The sequence below is a fragment of the Gobio gobio genome (genome assembly GCF_949357685.1).
Source record: "Gobio gobio genome assembly, chromosome: 8".
In the NCBI taxonomy this organism is placed as follows: Eukaryota; Metazoa; Chordata; class Actinopteri; order Cypriniformes; family Gobionidae; genus Gobio; species Gobio gobio.
The window spans coordinates 52138908-52162374 of NC_137114.1; the positions used below are offsets into that span (position 1 = coordinate 52138908).

Genomic DNA, 23467 nt, shown 5'->3' on the forward strand with positions numbered 1-23467 from the left:
CGCCAAGATGCGCATAAATTCTAAAAATGCGCATTAAAAACGTATGCGCTCGTTTGAGTCGGCTATGAAAACATGCGCATAAACTATGATGGAAATGCATTATCAAATAAATTCCTTGATGCGCATAAAAAAATGAACGTGACTTTCGCGATGTAACAGCATAACTGTAGTAACCAGCGGGAAAATCTTGTTTGCAAAGCATCTGAGACGCTGTTTCAGTCTTTCAGAAGTCTGTTGTCAAAGATGCTCAGTATATTTCTCCTGTCTTTATGACTGTGTTCCCAAACAGCACATCTGCCTCTAAAAGAAGGACAACACGTTTATTGAGACACAAATCATTTATTATATACGAAAATGATTATATGGTGGCTTCTCCTATGTTTCTTAGTGATTTTTTTCGCCGTAGTTTATCAGGAAGTGACGATTGTGTTCTCTTCGACTCACTGGATGGAAACTGTGCTTTATTCGCAAATGTTTTATGCGATATTGCATTTTTGCGCATTAATTACATTTGCAACTTTGGATGGAAACATAGCTAATGTTATATGTTTTGTTGACTTGTGTGCTTAAAGGGTTAGTTCACCCAAAAATGAAAATTCTGTCATTAATTCCTCACCCTCATGTCGTTGGACACCCGTCAGACCTCCGTTCATCTTCAGACACAAATGAAGATATTTTAGTGTAAATCTGATGCTCTGAAAGGCCTCCATTGGCTCAATGGCACTTTACACTCTCAAGACCCTTAAAAGACACTAAAGACGTCGTTACAAAGTCCATCTCACTACAGTGGCTCTACAATAACTTTATGAAGCGACGAGAATAGTTTTTGTGCCAAAAAAAACTAAATAACGACTTATATCAAACAACGATTTCAAAACACAGCATCATGAAGCTTGGAAGCGTTATGAATCAGTCGAATCATGATTCGGATCGCCAAAGTCACGCATTTCAGCAGTTTGACACGCGATCCGAATCATGAATCGACTCACTGATTCATAACACTTCGAAGCTTCATGAGGCCGTGTTTTGAAATCGTCATCACTATATAAGTTGTTATTTAGGGTTTTTTTGCGCACAAAAACTATTCTCGTCGCTTAATAAAGTTATTGTAGAGCCGCTGTAGTGAGATGGACTTTGTAACGACGTCTTTAGTGCCTTTTAAGGGTCTTGAGAGTGAACCGTGCCATTGAGCCAATGGAGGCCTTTCAGAGCCATCAGATTTACACTAAAATATCTTGAATGAATGAATGAATGAATTTATTTTTATTTCGAGCAATATATAAAGACGCATAACAACGGCAATAAAGAAGCATTATGATTAGTCTGTACAACTAGTTAAATTCATCATACTTTAACATCACAATTCCAACTGTTGCTCGAAAAGGAGTGGGTAGAAGTTAACTTATTTAAACCCACCCCGGTTACAATTTAAAACAGGAAAAACAACAAAACAAGAAAAGGAAAAAAACAAAAACAAAACAAACAAAAAAAAATTACAAAGATGAACAAAGGTAGTGCTTCCTTAATTATTGACATTATCCAAACATTCCAATACAATTTGATATATATTAATATGAGAAAAACTCCAAAAAGAAAAGAAGGGGAAATCCCCCCAAAAAGCAAAACAAAAAACACATTCCTTAGATACACACCATATATTACCGCATGTAACAATTATGATAATATCAACAATGATAATCAGAATACCTACGAGGTAAGATAACACAGACTGTGAATTCATAGATCTATACTATTATAGTAATACCAACAATGGTAATCAGAATACCTAAAAGGTAAGATAACACAGACTCTGTATACATGATTTTACACCACACAATTAAACCACGCACTCCTTATAATGAGACAAGACCTTCTGTTTATACAGTGCTTTAAATTGATGAATGCTTTTACATTGTTTATGTTCGAGCCCCAGACTATTCCATAGCTTAACTCCACACACAGACACACAAAAACTTCTCCTGGTGGTTCTGATTGTTGGTAGTAAAAAATTCCCATAACCCCTCAAACTATATAACTGCTCTCTCTGCGTGAATAACTTTTGTATGTTATCAGGTAATAAGTTGTAAAATGCTTTGAATAAAAATTGTGCTGTATTAAATTTAACTAGGTCATGTATTTTTTATAATTTTGATTCATTCTTCATTTGTGTCTGAAGATGAACGGAGGTCTGACGGGTGTCCAACGACCAGTGTCACTGTGCGTTCACACCAGACGTGACTTGCGCAAATAAATCACGTTGAAAATTTTGAGTTTACTCGTTTCATTCGCGCATGACATTCGCTTCACAAAGGGGGCTTCTGCCAGCCGGCTCGTCTCGAAATGGCTGACATGGATTGTTTTAAAATACGGCGAATATGCTCAATTTGTCGGCTTTAGCTAGCTTGTAGTCTCATTATGTATATATAATATATTTAGCTCAAATTGAGTAAAGAGCGTTCTTTACAACTCACCAGACTGTCCGACCTCCTCACTCACTTTCTTCCAAGCAAGATCATTTTTATCCCGGTTTCTATAAAGTATGAAGATGTATCGTACAGCTCCGGGTATCCACATATGATTTTGTTCTCATTGTTGTCACTACTAGAGCAAGCTCCTGATTGGTTAACGCGGCGCGAACATAAGCCAAAGCTCAGATCTGCGCGTCAAACGACCAAAACGCTCAGAATGTCTTTGCATTGACTTTACATGCAAATCATTCGTGTTAACGCTTCATTCGTGTCTGGTGTGAACGCGCCATTACGGACCTGCTCCGTCGATGACATCATATCCGCACTAGCCTTGATTTTCGTAGAAATCATGAAAACACCAAAGCAGCTTTAATATAGTGTGTGTTTTATTAGACAGGCGAGCAACTGTTTGGATGCATTCATCGTCAGAAAACTGAACACGTCTCTGAGGCGTGGTAAAAACATGGTACTCGCGATTCAAACTAACCAACACCGTATAGTTGCTAACATAGCATAATCAGAGCGAGCGTTCGCCATCATTCAATATATATTCAAATGAATTGCATGTCATTTAGCAACACAACTTTTTTTTATGACATTCTTATATTGACCTAGATGTTAGCCGCCACAGAACGAATGCACAGACGTTATAACTTTCAACACACTCGTATGATTGTTTTAACCATGTAAAGCAGCAGCGAAAGCGTCGACTTCAGAATAAAAGCTCTGCGCAAGTCTCGCTCATTAGCATGCGCTCTCACGGGCTCTCGCGCCATCGGCTGTGGAGGTGAAGAGATAAAACAACAACTCCCATGATTCCACGCTCATTCACAGCATCATCAAGCTACGCCTTTCCCTCTTGCGGCGAAAACTTACATACTGTGCCTTTTAATCAGAATGGTGTGACACACACAAAAAAAAAATCATGGACATGATTGGAAAAGGTAAATGGTCCTGAAAAGAAGTCACGTATTGTCCGCGGTAAAAAATTTGCATTGGAAATGAATGGAAGCGTTTGGTACTGTGCACAAACAAACTCTTACTGAAAGCTCATTTTTTGAGATATCAAATTCAAATTCAGAGCACAACGTTTAGATTTATGGCGTTGGCTTTTAGAGTAAAATGTGTTTTGGAAAATATATCTCATATACAAATTGAAAATGGTATTTTTATAACAATAAATGTAAACTTTTATATCTTTTCAAGTGTTTTTTTCACTTGCTCAATACTCAAGTGAATAAATGGATTACAACTACTGCATAAATATAATTTAGAACCATAAAATCCCCTAAAACTACAAAATATTAAATAAAAAAATCATTTTTGACTGACATGCGAATAGTACCAGAAGGTTAATATCATTTATTTTAATTTAACATTTTTTTAATAATCATTTTTCTAATTTGATTTTTTAAATATAGCTTTTATAGTTGATCAGTAAATATTTGTTGTGTGTGTCTTGTCAGGTGCTGAAGTTCTCCCCGAGTGTGGGTTTCTACAAGAAGAGGACACACGCTCACTGGGTCCTGGAGGAGATTTACCTGCAGCATCATGAGAGATGTGACTGTGTGTGTCACTCGAGACCGCCGCGATGAACACACACACACACTCCATTCAGACGTATATCTTCAGGTCATGCCTCCACCTAAACACAAAGCCTTTTCATAACATAAGACACACACACACACGCACAGCGTTGGGAGACTTGCCATGTAGCTTTCTCTGTTTCTGTTTTACTCCTGATGTTATTGTGTCCAGTAAAGTCACACAGAACTCACCAATGGAATGTAAATGAATATTAATGAGGCTTTTGCTCTCCGAGACCAATCAGAAGTCAGAGCTCCCGAGGGGGCGGTTCCTTCGCCAATCTGGTCTAATCCAGTGTTATTTATTAAAAGAAATGTCTGTCTTTTTATAACTGTGATCATGCTGTCGCATGTGGGTTTTGTATTCATATTCTCTTTCTTGTCTGATCAAAGGTCTTATTGAAGTGAATCTCATAAAACATGTTCACCCTAAAGTCTAAAAAAAAACAATAAAGCCGCCTGGTTTTAGATCTGATCTTACCGTCTGATGATTCTGTACTATCATACTAATGAAGCTTTCATATTTATAGCTCAGTGCCGCATTAATTCATAATTTTCTCAGTTTTGTTTATTAATTTAGGGGGAGAACATATACTTTTGACACTCTCATAATAATGAAAAAAACATCTCATAACTTAGTTTCTCATTATGAGATGTTCAATGCAAATAATGTCATTTCATGAAAGTCTATATCATAAAGATTCTCATTATGATATACTGTATTTTTTTTTTAGAGTTAATCATATTTATCATCATAACCTGAAATTTGCTCAGCGTTTCATATTTATGACTTTAAGAATCATATTTTTACTCCGCTGAGACCGAAACATTACTCTATTTTTCATCCTTGTTGCTTGTTCTCATTATTCAAATATTGTTATGGCCACAGGAAAAAAAACGTATTAAACTCTGCATGATGGCAGGACATAAATATTACCATTATTTATAAATATTTTATAATCTTTTTTGACATTGTAGCATTTTCCATATGATTTGGATTAATGATCCTAAAAATGGGATTTTCCTCTAAAAAACTAAAATGTTTTGCTAAACTCACACAAATGAAAACAAATGGGACCAAGAAAACACACGACAGTCATCAGCCAACTAAAGCATTTAAAGGGATATTCACCCAAAAATTAAGATTAGCCCATGATTTACTCACCCTCAAGCCATCCTAGCAGTGTTCATTTTGACAGCAAATTTTGGTCATAGTCTTTTGACTAAAATGCCATTTAGTTTTAGTCATATTTTAGTCACCTGAATTGTTTTTAGTTTTAGTCGACTAAAATCTAATGAGTTTAGTTCAATTGTAAAGCATTAAGCATTTAAGCGTTACATAACTGACTGACTTGAACTGACATTTTGACATCATTTTGTTTTTGCCATTACAACTACACAAGGAGCTCAATTCACTTTTTTGGTTGTTTTTTTAAAAACATCTATACAGTTTTTATAACTTTGTATTTCTGTTTAAGTTCTGTAAGCCATATCAGGTTAAGTTAACGCTTTTAATTTCAGTTAACATTTATTTAATTTCAAGTAATGAAGATTTTTTTAATGGTTTTATTGAACTATTATAACCCTGATACTTTATTGAATATGTGTCAAATACTGGTCTTTCCTCCTGACTATGAATTCAATGGGAATGAAATTAAATACAGTTTATTGTGTAACCAAAAACTAATATATAATGTGTGACTTTTAATTATAAACAAGCTCGAAATACACCGGGACTCTTATTTTGAAATGTCTGCGCCTTACTATTGCAGTTGCAGAATGCTTCAAGTTCAGATTAGGGAGATAAAATATACATCATTACAACCGTCTAAAACATATTACTATATAAACATGGTAAAGTAAACAGTGTCATTATTCATCAGCATTAGTTCATAAACCTGATCAAAAGCATAAATGTGCGCTATTCATTGATTGGGGATGCGTGAGACTGTAGAACAGCCGTTAGATCAGCACATCTGTTACTCAGGACATCAGTTCTGACTGGATCTCTTCACTAATAATCGTCCCTCCCTAACATTTCCGTCTGGTTTTTATTTGTTGTCGAAAATGACAGTTGATTTTCGTCATAGTTTTTGTCATCCAACACTAGTTTTTATTTAGTGATCGTCTCGTTTTCGTCAGTGAAAAAAGGTTATTGACGAAAATTATGATGAAAATTATTCGTCGACGAAATTAACACTGCATCCTAGGTGTATTGAGAAGGTGACGTAACGATGTTCACTCCGTGTTGCATTTCGGGATGGCACCATCATTTTGGGAGGATACGCTACCCGTTGCCATGGTTATTTCGACAGTGAGACCGAGAGCAACTTTTGTTTGAATTTCTGCAATGTGGCAATTGCAATTTAATCTCTTCCGATATAGCACATTTCCTTTCACTTCCCCCGTCTCCATTTCTCCCCGAGAAACTGCGCTGTATCTCAAAAATGCAAACAAATGTTAAGCTGCTCTCTCGGTCTCACTGTCGAAATAACCATGGCAACGGATAGCGTATCCTCCCAATATGACGACGCCTTCCCGAAATCCAACACGGAGTGAAAACATTGTGACGTAACTCCTCATTCTCAACATGACATCCGTCTTTCAGACGAACACAGTCAGAGTTATATTCAAAGCTTTATAATGGCAGTGATTGTCGTTTATGAAGTCCATAAAAGTGCATCTATCCATCATATAACTGCTTCACACGGCTCCGGCGGGTTAAAAAAGGCCTTCTGAAGTGAAGTGGCGCGTTTGTGTAAGAAAAATATCCATATTTAAAACTTTATAGACTAAAATAACTAACTAACCCATCGATTTACAGCGAAAGGCTAGCCCTTGACCTGACCCATGCAGAAGCGCAGAGGATAGAGCATCGGGGGTTTGTCTTTTAGTGCAAGTCGACCCGCGGTAAACCTTCTATAAAGTTTTAAATATGGATATTTTTCTTACACAAGCGCATCGCTTCGCTTCAGAAGGCCTTTATTAACCCCCCGGAGCCGTGTGGAGCAGTTATATGATGGATAGATGCACTTTCATGGACTTCATAAACGAGGCAACAATCACTGCCGTTATAAAGCTTGGATTAGCCAGGACTGTTTTAATATGACTCTGATTGTGAAGAAGAAAGTTAATCATGGGCTAATTTTCATTTTTGGGTGAACTATCCCTTTAAGCATTTACACACACACTATTGTAATCGTCATGCATAGGCTATTTATGCAGCGGTGTGGACAGATGATGTTCTCAGTCTTTCCTCTCGGTTCACCGCGGTTAAACGTGTGTGATGATCCGGTCCCGGTGTTGTGTCGAATTGTGACCCCCGCCAAATTATTACCCCCCCTAGTATTGGTAGTTTTAGGATTAGTTGTGTGGAAGGGGGTTAGGATTAGGCTATCCCAGGGGTCTCCAAACTCAGTCCTGGAGAGTTTAGCTCCAACCCCAAATAAACACACCTGAACCAGCTGATCAGTGTCTTACAAGGCCCTTGGCTGAATCCGGAATTGCCCCCTATACCCTAAAATAGGGCATTATTTGAAGGGACAGCCATTTGTAGTGGTGTCCGAAACCATAGTGGACGTTATGTACTCGTTGTACACTCAACAGCTGTCCGACTTCACACACTCCTTCAAGTGTGCTGTATTAGCGGACTAGCGTAGGGAATAGTGATTAGGGGTTTAGCGTAGGGGTGGTTAGACACTGATTCGCTGGTTCAGGAGTGTTTAATTGGGGTTGGAGCTAAACTCTGTAGGACAGCGGCCCTCCAGGGCTGAGTTTGGGCTAGAGACTTCAACGAGGGGGGTAATAATTTGGCAGGGAGTCAAAATTCGGCACAACACCGGACTCCTTTATCTCTTGTAAATCTGCGGGGTTCCTCTGTTCCCTGATCGGGTTTGATTTACCAGCCTGTGGGACTCATTCAGCCGCGCCGCGCCACAGGGACGGGTGTTGACACTGTGGATTTAGCCTTTAATTACGAGCTTTTAAAGCGCTTTTATTCAACTTTAAGGCACGCAAAATGAAACCAATGATTCTCTCTTGTCTCTGAAAGGCAGTCTGTGGAGCAGAATCCCATTTCTCTGTCACATACGAGTCGGACGGAGCAGTTTTCCACATGTATTGTGTCATTAAAAGCACCAAAATAAACTAACTGTCATGCTTATCATGGTTGTGTTTGTCTCTTTGATATGTAAAATATGGCTCCTTAAAAAAGCAACAGCAAACGTTTCTTAAATCACACCGTGTCTACACCGGACGTGAAAGAGCGACCGTTACAAATCCATTTGTCCTCTCTATATGCTGCGGCGAAAACTTAAATTTTTTCCACTTCAATGTCGATTTTTTTCTTTACTTTCGTGGTGACAGAAAAGGCTTCAACCAATCACATGGTGTCGTCACCGCAACAATGACGGGTCTTCTGATTGCATGTGTCGACGTATCCTGTTTTATTTGACAAAACGAACAAAAACTGCAAGGACAACGATTTGAAAGACGTGTGGTGTAGCATTGCCAACCAACTCGGCTATCCTGACTGTGAGTATGTTGTGTGGTAGCTATTTGTCATTGTGTAGTCCTGTGCTGTAGTAGGCTAGCAGGCTAGACTACATTTGGGATAATTGGGTGAGAAAAAGAATCTTATTTCTGTTTGGGACAGAAACAAGAATTCAGTCAGAAAAAAGACACAAGATTTCAGTCAGAAACAAGATTATTTTTCTCAAACCATTGGCAGATCATTTTGCTCGTTTTAAGCAAAAACTCACTCCATTTTAATTTTATAAAAAAAAAAAACAAGAAAAAATATCTTATATCATGTTACTTATCTAGTAAATGCATCTTGATGTAAGAATTTGTAGATATTTAGACTAGAAACAAGACAAAAATGCTAAGTAAGAAGAGCAGTGTATCAGAGGGCTTCTGTCTTTTTTGACACTACAATATAATACAAATAATCAGGCAACTTTCGCTGTGTCTACACCTGGCGCCAGCGTCCAAGCACACTAAAAAATGAAAGCAATCCTGTCTACGTTGGATGTGGCGAGAGGCGACGCGACACAAATTCCCAACGTTAAACTGATCGCGCGTTCCATTTCTGACGCACTTCAAGTAGCTTGGCGGGGGGAGATTGATGCGGCGGACCAGGGATTTAGTTGCGCTTTATTTGGTAATATTTAGAATTAATATTGATAAAATAGTATCGGTAAAAGAAATTTGCTGCCCCTATGGATGAGTGGCGCCCCTAGCATATGCCACGGGCCGGCCTTGCTTTGTGTGATCGCTACAGTTTCTAGTCTAAAGATTGACTTGTGTTTTCTCAGCTGTCGCTGTGAAGGTTTTGGAAGGTTGGAGCTCTGAAACGTCACAAATTTGCATTGCAGTTGATGTGAATGGTTTTGACGCAAAATATTCGCTTTTTTGCTACGCATCTGGTGTGAAAGGGCCTTAATCAAGGTAACCGTCACCACAATGGAAGGCCCGCCTCTCCATTCATTCGATTGGACAATAGAAAAGCCGGACAATAGCTGTTTTTCTGCTCCAGGGTTGTTTTTTTTTTACCCTTCTTGCGCTCAGAGCGCTCCAGGCGCAGCAGGCGGTTAAAACGCGAGCCCGGGGTGCATAAACAGCGTGCAAAGCGCTCACTGCCAACAGAAAACTATTTTAAAAAGGCGCCTCTTGCTGCAAAAAATCGATCAGGGGCCTTATATTAAAGCTGCGCAATATATCGAAATATTACAAATGTACATACCGCAAGAGTACGCACTATCTGAATGATTTTAATAGGCTACTTCAACATTGTGAAAATTGTACGTTTTAGGTCGACGCATATAGCAGAGAATAGACCGACTGTTACTTATCTGACTTGCTTGATGTCAAAAAGAGTTATTAAACACAATAACTTGCGAAAAACAACTCCTTGCAGTCTCGCGCTGTCTGACACACACACACCGAAACGTGCGCACAAGCCGTTCTTTTTTTAGTGTCTTGTTACACACTCGAACTGTCAAATACACAAACAGTTATGTCAAAATGGCTGTCTTTAACGAGGATTCATGTAAACACAGTCGGTTATGTTTTAAGTGAGAGATATCAGTTGGGGGAAGAAATAGATTTTACATACTTAAATATCCAATATTGTATCGCATTTTGAATATCGCATTATTTAACAAGGATACTGCATTTTTCTTCAATATTGCACAGCCCTACCTTATATTGTCTTTTGTCGCATCGCAACACTTAGGGCTGGGTGTCATTCAAAAATTGCAGAATACCGATACCTTGACTTCGATACCGGTTCCTGAACGATAATTTTTTCGATACCAAATTTATTTTCTGTTTTAACAAGATTACATTACCTAAAAAAACCACAATGGTTTTTTTTTACAGACTCAAAGACTCATATAGGGTACTGGGGGCGGAATATATTCCTTGCGCTCAAGCACACACATAAAGCGCCGCAAAGCACTGGCAAAAGTAGCCTAATGTTTATAAATGTAGAAATAGCAAGAAGACATTAATTTAATTGTTTATTAATAAACTAGTGTTTTCTGAGTCTGTGTTGGCTATGTAAGTTTTAGTTATGTTAGTACTTCAACTTTAAACACAAATGAGACATGTTGCAAGAAACCTTGGCAGCTAACAGAAATATAATGAATAATTTTATTTTATATTCAGTTGTTTATTATATTTCAAGTAATGTTTTTTCATGGTTTTAATTAATGATAATTTTAATTGTCCAAAAAAACCTGATGTCGAAATTACGACTTTTCAACTCGTAATTACAAACTTCCTGCGACTTTAACGCACCATCAGCACAGATGAAGTTTCCGTCAAATATCTGTCATTAAAGCAGGCATCTGGACATAAACAAGAACAGTGTAACTAAATCCTTTTAAAGCCAGGAAACAGTATTTCACATAGTAATTAAAAGAATACGCACCTATCCATGAAACACTGTTGGTAAGTTCTTCCACCTAGAACAATTTACACGTTACAACTTAAAATAATTAAATCACAAATACACACACTTCACTTTTGCTATACTTGCCCCATTGACTCCCATTACATTTTTCATTACTGTAAACAGTTCTCATATAGGGGTTATTTTCGGTGGTAATAAACATCTCACATGCTGATGTGCTAAACTTTAGGGAATTCTTCAAGGAATTGATGAGAGCAAACTTGTGCATCTGCTAAACGAGTATAAAAGCGCCTGACGCAGGGGTTTTTCATCATCGCAGCTCTGAGGAATGACACTGAGCGCGGACAGATGGAGAAAACGAGGTCAGGTGTGGGCGGAAGTGGAAGTCGGGTGACCTTTGACCTCTCAAGGGAAAGCAGCGGGGGTGGAGACTGTCACATTATGGCTGCACGCTGCCACTCACGCATTAAACTTTCATCTGAGACAGAAGAGCAGGTCGCCTCTGAGAGTTCAGAGATGTGAACTCTAATTCCCCGTGAAACTGCGCGCGGACAGTTTTTCACTGGTTTACATCATTGTGTGTGTGTGAGCGAGAGAAAATGTGTGTTAGATTTCATCAGCGTTGCACCAACGTTGAAAATAAGCAGAGATGGAGCGATAAAATGGCTAGTAGAGTGATGACACACTCGCATCAGGCTCTGAGTGTGTGTGTGTCTCTCACGAGAGACGCATTAAACACACACACTGAACATCACCTGAGAATCTGAGACACGTTTATGCTCAAGAGTTCATTAAAATCAACATAAAACAGCATTTACTTCTGTAATACGACATATTTCCAGGATGCAAGATATGAGAAGTGTGACTCATATTTTTTAAATAATGACTTCGAGGAAATTAAATAGTAAAATATTTATACATGATGACCATATTTTTGCACTGTCATCATCATGATTTAAATAATAGTAAAAAACATATTGTGGTCTATTTCCTAAATGCATATTATTATGGAAGCTTGTTTCCACTACAGAATAAAAACTAAAAAAGGCAATTGCAACTTTTCATCACACAATTCTGACTTTTTTCTCAGAATTGCGAGATATAAACTTTAACTCACATTTGTAACTTTTTCCAATCGCAAACAAATTCATCCCTCATTTCATTTTTGTTTTTAAAGGTTTTGATCTTGTAATTTTTCACCAACGTTCCAATGGAATCGACACACTTCTCTGTGGTGATGTAAGCAGGACTTCTCCAATCATTTAGCCATCTTAAACTCCGCCCCCACATTGAGAGCCACGCCCACATACCGATGACTAACTTCTAACTTTGATTTTACCATGTTTTTTTTTTTACATTAACCATGAAACTAATATTTTTTATATTAACCGTGGAATGACCTGTTTTACATTAACCATGGAATGACCATGCGTTTTACATTAACCATGGAATGACCATGTTTTTTTTACATGTACCATGGAATGACCATGTTTTTTTACATTAACCATGGAATGACCATGCGTTTTACATTAACCATGGAATGACCATGCGTTTTACATTAACCATGGAATGACCATGCGTTTTACATGAACCATGGAATGACCATGCGTTTTACATTAACCATGGAATGACCATGTTTTTTTACATTAACCATGGAATGACCATGTTTTTTTACATTAACCATGGAATGACCATGCGTTTTACATTAACCATGGAATGACCATGTTTTTTTACATTAACCATGGAATGACCATGTTTTTTTACATTAACCATGGAATGACCATGTTTTTTTACATTAACCATGGAATGACCATGCGTTTTACATTAACCATGGAATGACAATGTTTTTTTTACATTAACCATGGAATGACCATGTTTTTTTACATGTACCATGGAATGACCATGCGTTTTACATTAACCATGGAATGACCATGTTTTTTTACATTAACCATGGAATGACCATGTTTTTTACATTAACCATGGAATGACCATGTTTTTTTACATTAACCATGGAATGACCATGTTTTTTTACATTAACCATGGAATGACCATGCGTTTTACATTAACCATGGAATGACCATGCGTTTTACATTAACCATGGAATGACCATGCGTTTTACATGAACCATGGAATGACCATGCGTTTTACATTAACCATGGAATGACCATGTTTTTTTACATTAACCATGGAATGACCATGTTTTTTTACATTAACCATGGAATGACCATGCGTTTTACATTAACCATGGAATGACCATGTTTTTTTACATTAACCATGGAATGACCATGTTTTTTTACATTAACCATGGAATGACCATGTTTTTTTACATTAACCATGGAATGACCATGCGTTTTACATTAACCATGGAATGACAATGTTTTTTTTACATTAACCATGGAATGACCATGTTTTTTTACATGTACCATGGAATGACCATGCGTTTTACATTAACCATGGAATGACCATGTTTTTTTACATTAACCATGGAATGACCATGTTTTTTACATTAACCATGGAATGACCATGTTTTTTTACATTAACCATGGAATGACCATGTTTTTTTACATTAACCATGGAATGACCATGTTTTTTTACATTAACCATGGAATGACCATGCGTTTTACATTAACCATGGAATGACAATGTTTTTTTTACATTAACCATGGAATGACCATGTTTTTTTACATGTACCATGGAATGACCATGTTTTTTACATTAACCATGGAATGACCATGTTTTTTTACATTAACCATGGAATGACCATGTTTTTTTACATTAACCATGGAATGACCATGTTTTTTTACATTAACCATGGAATGACCATGCGTTTTACATTAACCATGGAATGACAATGTTTTTTTTACATTAACCATGGAATGACCATGTTTTTTTACATGTACCATGGAATGACCATGCGTTTTACATTAACCATGGAATGACCATGCGTTTTACATTAACCATGGAATGACCATGCGTTTTACATTAACCATGGAATGACCATGCGTTTTACATGAACCATGGAATGACCATGCGTTTTACATTAACCATGGAATGACCATGTTTTTTTACATTAACCATGGAATGACCATGTTTTTTTACATTAACCATGGAATGACCATGCGTTTTACATTAACCATGGAATGACCATGCGTTTTACATTAACCATGGAATGACCATGTTTTTTTACATTAACCATGGAATGACCATGTTTTTTTACATTAACCATGGAATGACCATGTTTTTTTACATTAACCATGGAATGACCATGCGTTTTACATTAACCATGGAATGACAATGTTTTTTTTACATTAACCATGGAATGACCATGTTTTTTTACATGTACCATGGAATGACCATGCGTTTTACATTAACCATGGAATGACCATGTTTTTTTACATTAACCATGGAATGACCATGTTTTTTACATTAACCATGGAATGACCATGTTTTTTTACATTAACCATGGAATGACCATGTTTTTTTACATTAACCATGGAATGACCATGTTTTTTTACATTAACCATGGAATGACCATGCGTTTTACATTAACCATGGAATGACAATGTTTTTTTTACATTAACCATGGAATGACCATGTTTTTTTACATGTACCATGGAATGACCATGTTTTTTACATTAACCATGGAATGACCATGTTTTTTTACATTAACCATGGAATGACCATGTTTTTTTACATTAACCATGGAATGACCATGTTTTTTTACATTAACCATGGAATGACCATGCGTTTTACATTAACCATGGAATGACAATGTTTTTTTTACATTAACCATGGAATGACCATGTTTTTTTACATGTACCATGGAATGACCATGCGTTTTACATTAACCATGGAATGACCATGTTTTTTACATTAACCATGGAATGACCATGTTTTTTACATTAACCATGGAATGACCATGTGTTTTACATTAACCATGGAATGGCCATGCATTTTACATTAACCATGGAATGACCATGTTTTTTACATTAACCATGGAATGACCATGTTTTTTACATTAACCATGGAATGACCATCTTTTTTACATTAACCATGGAATGACCATGTTTTTTACATTAACCATGGAATGACCATGTTTTTTTACATTTACCATGGAATGACCATGTTTTACATTAACCATGGAATGACCATGTTTTTTACATTAACCATGGAATGACCATGTTTTTTTACATTAACCATGGAATGACCTGTTTTACATTAACCATGGAATGACCATGCGTTTTACATTAACCATGGAATGACCATGTTTTTTTTTACATGTACCATGGAATGACCATGCGTTTTACATTAACCATGGAATGACCATGCGTTTTACATGAACCATGGAATGACCATGCGTTTTACATTAACCATGGAATGACCATGTTTTTTTACATTAACCATGGAATGACCATGTTTTTTTACATTAACCATGGAATGACCATGCGTTTTACATTAACCATGGAATGACCATGCGTTTTACATTAACCATGGAATGACCATGTTTTTTTACATTAACCATGGAATGACCATGTTTTTTTACATTAACCATGGAATGACCATGTTTTTTTACATTAACCATGGAATGACCATGCGTTTTACATTAACCATGGAATGACAATGTTTTTTTTACATTAACCATGGAATGACCATGTTTTTTTACATGTACCATGGAATGACCATGCGTTTTACATTAACCATGGAATGACCATGCGTTTTACATTAACCATGGAATGACCATGCGTTTTACATTAACCATGGAATGACAATGTTTTTTTTACATTAACCGTGGAATGACCATGTTTTTTTTACATGTACCATGGAATGACCATGCGTTTTACATTAACCATGGAATGACCATGCGTTTTACATGAACCATGGAATGACCATGCGTTTTACATTAACCATGGAATGACCATGTTTTTTTACATTAACCATGGAATGACCATGTTTTTTTACATTAACCATGGAATGACCATGCGTTTTACATTAACCATGGAATGACCATGCGTTTTACATTAACCATGGAATGACCATGTTTTTTTACATTAACCATGGAATGACCATGTTTTTTTACATTAACCATGGAATGACCATGTTTTTTTACATTAACCATGGAATGACCATGCGTTTTACATTAACCATGGAATGACAATGTTTTTTTTACATTAACCATGGAATGACCATGTTTTTTTACATGTACCATGGAATGACCATGCGTTTTACATTAACCATGGAATGACCATGTTTTTTTACATTAACCATGGAATGACCATGTTTTTTACATTAACCATGGAATGACCATGTTTTTTACATTAACCATGGAATGACCATGTGTTTTACATTAACCATGGAATGGCCATGCATTTTACATTAACCATGGAATGACCATGTTTTTTACATTAACCATGGAATGACCATGTTTTTTACATTAACCATGGAATGACCATCTTTTTTACATTAACCATGGAATGACCATGTTTTTTACATTAACCATGGAATGACCATGTTTTTTTACATTTACCATGGAATGACCATGTGTTTTACATTAACCATGGAATGACCTGTTTTACATTAACCATGGAATGACAAGGCGTTTTACATTAACCATGGAATGACCATGTTTTTTTACATTAACCATGGAATGACCATGCGTTTTACATTAACCATGGAATGACCTGTTTTACATTAACCATGGAATGACCATGTTTTTTTACATTAACCATGGAATGACCATGTTTTTTACATTAACCATGGAATGACCATGTTTTTTACATTTACCATGGAATGACCATGTTTTTTACATTAACCATGGAATGACCATGTTTTTTACATTTAACATGGAATGACCATGCGTTTTACATTAACCATGGAATGACCATGTTTTTTACTTTAACCATGGAATGACCATGTTTTTTACATTAACCATGGAATGACCATGTTTTTTACATTAACCATGGAATGACCATGTTTTTTACATTAACCATGGAATGACCATGCATTTTACATTAACCATGGAATGACCATGTTTTTTACATTAACTATGGAATGACCATGTGTTTTACATTAACCATGGAATGACCATGCGTTTTACATTAACCATGGAATGACCATTAACCATGGAATGACCATGTTTTTTTACATTAATCATGGAATGACCATGTTTTTTACATTAACCATGGAATGACCATGTTTTTTACATTAACTATGGAATGACCATGTGTTTTACATTAACCATGGAATGACCATGCGTTTTACATTAACCATGGAATGACCATTAACCATGGAATGACCATGTTTTTTTACATTAACCATGGAATGACCATTAACCATGGAATGACCATGTTTTTTTACTTTAACCATGGAATGACCATGTTTTTTTACATTAATCATGGAATGACCATGCGTTTTACATTAACCATGGAATTACCATGTTTTTTACATTAACCATGGAATGACCATGTTTTTTACATTAACCATGGAATGACCATGCGTTTTACATTAACCATGGAATGACCATGCGTTTTACATTAACCATGGAATGACCATGTTTTTTTACATTAACCATGGAATGACCATGCGTTTTAAATTAACCATGGAATGACCATGTTTTTTTACATTAACCATGGAATGACCATGTTTTTTTTACATGTACCATGGAATGACCATGCGTTTTACATTAACCATGGAATGACCATGCGTTTTACATTAACCATGGAATGACCATGCGTTTTACATTAACCATGGAATGACCATGTTTTTTTACATTAACCATGGAATGACCATGTTTTTTTACATTAACCATGGAATGACCATGCGTTTTACATTAACCATGGAATGACCATGCGTTTTACATTAACCATGGAATGACCATGTTTTTTTACATTAACCATGGAATGACCATGTTTTTTTACATTAACCATGGAATGACCATGTTTTTTTACATTAACCATGGAATGACCATGTTTTTTTACATTAACCATGGAATGACCATGTTTTTTTACATGTACCATGGAATGACCACGCGTTTTACATTAACCATGGAATGACCACGCGTTTTACATTAACCATGGAATGACCATGTTTTTTTACATTAACCATGGAATGACCATGTTTTTTACATTAACCATGGAATGACCATGTTTTTTACATTAACCATGGAATGACCATGTGTTTTACATTAACCATGGAATGGCCATGCATTTTACATTAACCATGGAATGACCATGTTTTTTACATTAACCATGGAATGACCATGTTTTTTACATTAACCATGGAATGACCATCTTTTTTACATTAACCATGGAATGACCATGTTTTTTACATTAACCATGGAATGACCATGTTTTTTTACATTTACCATGGAATGACCATGTGTTTTACATTAACCATGGAATGACCTGTTTTACATTAACCATGGAATGACCATGCGTTTTACATTAACCATGGAATGACCATGTTTTTTTACATTAACCATGGAATGACCATGCGTTTTACATTAACCATGGAATGACCTGTTTTACATTAACCATGGAATGACCATGTTTTTTTTTACATTAACCATGGAATGACCATGCGTTTTACATTAACCATGGAATGACCATGTTTTTACATTAACCATGGAATGACCATGTTTTTTACATTAACCATGGAATGACCATGTTTTTTACTTTAACCATGGAATGACCATGTTTTTTTACATTAACCATGGAATGACCATGTTTTTTACATTAACCATGGAATGACCACGCGTTTTACATTAACCATGGAATGACCACGCGTTTTACATTAACCATGGAATGACCATGTTTTTTACATTTACCATGGAATGACCATGTGTTTTACATTAACCATGGAATGACCATGTTTTTTACATTAACCTTGGAATGACCATGTGTTTTACATTAACCATGGAATGACCATGTGTTTTACTTTAACCATGGAATGACCATGTGTTTTACATTAACCATGGAATGACCATGTGTTTTACTTTAACCATGGAATGACCATGTTTTTACTTTAACCATGGAATGACCATGTGTTTTACTTTAACCATGGAATGACCATGTGTTTTACTTTAACCATGGAATGACCATGTTTTTTACATTAACCATGGAATGACCATGTTTTTTACATTAACCATGGAATGACCATGTGTTTTACTTTAACCATGGAATGACCATGTTTTTTTACATTAACCATGGAATGACCATGTTTTTTACATTAACCATGGAATGACCATGTTTTTTACATTAACCATGGAATAACCATGCGTTTTACATTAACCATGGAATGACCATGTTTTTTTACATTAACCATGGAATGACCATGCGTTTTACATTAACCATGGAATGACCATGTTTTTTACATTAACCATGGAATGACCATTAACCATGGAATGACCATGTTTTTTACATTAACCATGGAATGACCATGTTTTTTACATTAACCATGGAATGACCATGTTTTTTACATTAACCATGGAATGACCATGTTTTTTACATTTACCATGGAATGACCATGCGTTTTACATTAACCATGGAATGACCATGTTTTTTACATTAACCATGGAATGACCATGTTTTTTACATTAACCATGGAATGACCATGTTTTTTACATCAACCATGGAATGACCATGTTTTTTTCATTTACCATGGAATGACCATGTTTTTTACATTAACCATGGAATGACCATGTTTTTTACATTTACCATGGAATGACCATATTTTTTACATTAACCATGGAATGACCATGTTTTTTACATTAACCTTGGAATGACCATGTTTTTTTCATTAACCATGGAATGACCATTTTTTTTACATTAACCATGGAATGACCATGCGTTTTACATTAACCATGGAATGACCATTTTTTTTACATTAACCATGGAATGACCATGCGTTTTACATTAACCATGGAATGACCATTAACCATGGAATGACCATGTTTTTTACATTAACCATGGAATGACCATGTTTTTTACATTAACCATGGAATGACCATGTTTTTTACATTAACCATGGAATGACCATTAACCATGGAATGACCATGTTTTTTACATTAACCATGGAATGACCATTAACCATGGAATGACCATTTTTTTTACATTAACCATGGAATGACCATGTTTTTTACATTAACCATGGAATGACCATTAACCATGGAATGACCATGTTTTTTACATTAACCATGGAATGACCGTGTTTTTTACATTAACCATGGAATGACCGTGTTTTTTACATTAACCATGGAATGACCATGTGTTTTACATTAACCATGGAATGACCATGTTTTTTACATTAACCATGGAATGACCACGCGTTTTACATTAACCATGGAATGACCACGCGTTTTACATTAACCATGGAATGACCATGTTTTTTACATTAACCATGGAATGAACATGCGTTTTACATTAACCATGGAATGACCGTGTTTTTTACATTAACCATGGAATGACCGTGTTTTTTACATTAACCATGGAATGACCATGTGTTTTACATTAACCATGGAATGACCATGTTTTTTACATTAACCATGGAATGACCACGCGTTTTACATTAACCATGGAATGACCACGCGTTTTACATTAACCATGGAATGACCATGTTTTTTACATTAACCATGGAATGAACATGCGTTTTACATTAACCATGGAATGACCATGTCTTTTACATTAACCATGGAATGAACATGCGTTTTACATTAACCATGGAATGACCATGTTTTTTACATTAACCATGGAATGAACATGCGTTTTACATTAACCATGGAATGACCATATTTTTTACATTAACCATGGAATGACCATGTCTTTTACATTAACCATGGAATGAACATGCGTTTTACATTAACCATGGAATGACCATGCGTTTTACATTAACCATGGAATGAACATGCGTTTTACATTAACCATGGAATGACCATATTTTTTACATTAACCATGGAATGACCATGTTTTTTACATTAACCATGGAATGACCATGTTTTTTACATTAACCATGGAATGACCATGTTTTTTTACATTAACCATGGAATGACCATATTTTTTACATTAACCATGGAATGACCATGTTTTTTACATTAACCATGGAATGACCATGTTTTTTACATTAACCATGGAATGACCATGTTTTTTACATTAACCATGGAATGACCATGTTTTTTTTACATTAACCATGGAATGACCATGTTTTTTACATTAACCATGGAATGACCATGTTTTTTACATTAACCATGGAATGACCATGTTTTTTTTACATTAACCATGGAATGACCATGTTTTTTACATTAACCATGGAATGACCATGTTTTTTACATTAACCATGGAATGACCATTTTTTTTACATTAACCATGGAATGAACATGCGTTTTACATTAACCATGGAATGACCATGTTTTTTACATTAACCATGGAATGACCATGTTTTTTACATTTACCCTGAAACTATTTTTTTTACATTTACCATGTTTTTTACATTTATAATGAAAATACCATGTTGTTTTTTACATTTACCATGAAACCACCGTTTTTTTTACATTTACCGTGAAACTATCATGTTTTTTTTTTACATTTACCATGTTTTTTATGTTTACAATGAAACTACCATGTTTTTTACATAACCGTTTCTCAGTAACTGCAAGTGCTATATCATCGCCTACATTTTGGAAGTTTTTATTTAGAAAATAAAAAGGTTCTTAGTTTCTACACAGTCAAATGGAATGCAAAAAATGTATTTTTATTTCAGCCAATATAAAGGCTCTGTTTAATGTTTGAAAGAAACATTTCTTGTTTTTAAAAGAGGTCTCTTCTGCTCACCAAGGCTGCATTTATTGATCAAAAATAGCTACAGAAAAAACAGTAATATTGTGAAATATTATTATAATGTAAAGCAGCTGTTCTCTATGTGAATGTATAGTAAAGTGTCATTTATTCCTGTGATCAAAGCTGAATTTATCATCATTACTCCAGTCTTCAGTGTCACATGACCCTTCACTAATCATTCTCATATGATGATTTGATGCTCAGGAAACATTTATGATTATTATCAGTGTTGAAAACAGTTGTGTACAATGTTTTTAGGATTTTTTTGAAAGCTTTCTATTTCAGAGAAATGCTGTTCTTTTGAACCTTCTATTCATCAAAGAATCCTGGGGAAAAGTGAGCATATTCAGCATAAGAGACTACCTTAAAAAAACTGAACTGTAGTACTGTAAGGCTTTGAATATTAACACCTGACCACTCTTGTGGGTTTGCTACTGTTACAAGTAAAAACCGTAGAAGGGTAAAAACATGACAGCCACACATGATGTAAGCAACACAGCAACAAATAATATTGATACTGGGTGTGCGAATGATCAAGAATTGACAATAGTCAATCGTATTGGTGGCACCGAGGGGCCGTATAATAAAATTCTGCTTAGGGCCATAAGGGCTTGGGACGGCCCTGCTTCCATTTCATCATGATTTTAACCCTCTGGTGCTCTTTGATAAAGAATAAAGATTTAAAAAGAGGGTTTTTCAAAGTACAATTGTGGTACAATGGTAATATCATGGTACTTTTGAAAGTACGGATGTTAAAACCATTTTATATTTCAAAGTATCTTAGTAATACTATAACAATTACCACTACTGTACCATTGTACTACCACAGTACTTCTGGTAAATATAACCACTGGACATGGTGAAAAAAACAAGTGTTTCAATTAAATAATATTAAGCATATACTGTATATATATAAATAATAAAACATTAAAAATGTGAACCTTTCGTTTTTAAAACAGTCAAGCAATTACATGAGCAGAGACACACACAGTTAATTTTACTCGTCTTTCCATCTGTTTTCGTCTTTCTCTGTTGATTTCTCCATTTGACATCTCATTTCTCATTTTCTTTCCATCTGCGAATGTTACATAAAGATCCTGCAGCAAAACATCCCAGGAATAATTCACTCCCAAATGACAGTTCTAATTATGTTCCCATCGTCATGTCATTTTAAACCTGTAAGACGCTCTACGAAGAAGACGGAAGGAGCCATCACTATGAAAAAGGGCAGCGTGAACATTCGGATAAATATCTTCTTTTGTGCTCCATGGGTAAAAGAAAGCCATACGGGATTGTAACAACATGACGGTGAGTAAATGATCATTTCTAGCAGATTTCTTTCTCTAAATCACGCTAAACACACACACTCCTCCAGAGCCGTGTCGTCTCTGTGGTGTGTTATAATTGGAGCTGCTCTGGGCGTCCGCTGACAGACAGCCATGAGTAAAATGAACTATGACAGGAAGAGGGAAATTAATGAAGAAAATCAATCAAAATCACTGCATAAATATACACACACACACACACACACACACTCGGCCCGCAGGTCTGTGGTTTCCTAACACACGGCATTCCTCTGTTCTGTTTCCTGTTTTGCAGTTTGATTGTGTGTGTGTGAGAACAAGAGACAGAGATGGTCACCCGCTGTCATAAACACACACACACACACAC

At 35.8% G+C, this 23467-nt stretch overlaps 1 protein-coding gene across 3 annotated transcripts in view; it reads left to right on the forward strand.

The window, feature by feature from the left end:
- pdgfd (platelet derived growth factor d) overlaps positions 1–5732 on the forward strand; it is a 59216-nt gene extending 53484 nt beyond the window's left edge. For all 3 annotated transcript variants that reach the window (XM_079824347.1, XM_079824345.1, XM_079824346.1), the window contains exon 7: positions 3935–5732. In XM_079824347.1, the coding sequence (XP_079680473.1) occupies positions 3935–4063 (129 nt within the window). In that variant the 3' untranslated portion in view covers positions 4064–5732. The remainder of the gene's footprint in view (positions 1–3934) is intronic.
- The last annotated feature ends 17735 nt before the right edge of the window (positions 5733–23467 follow it).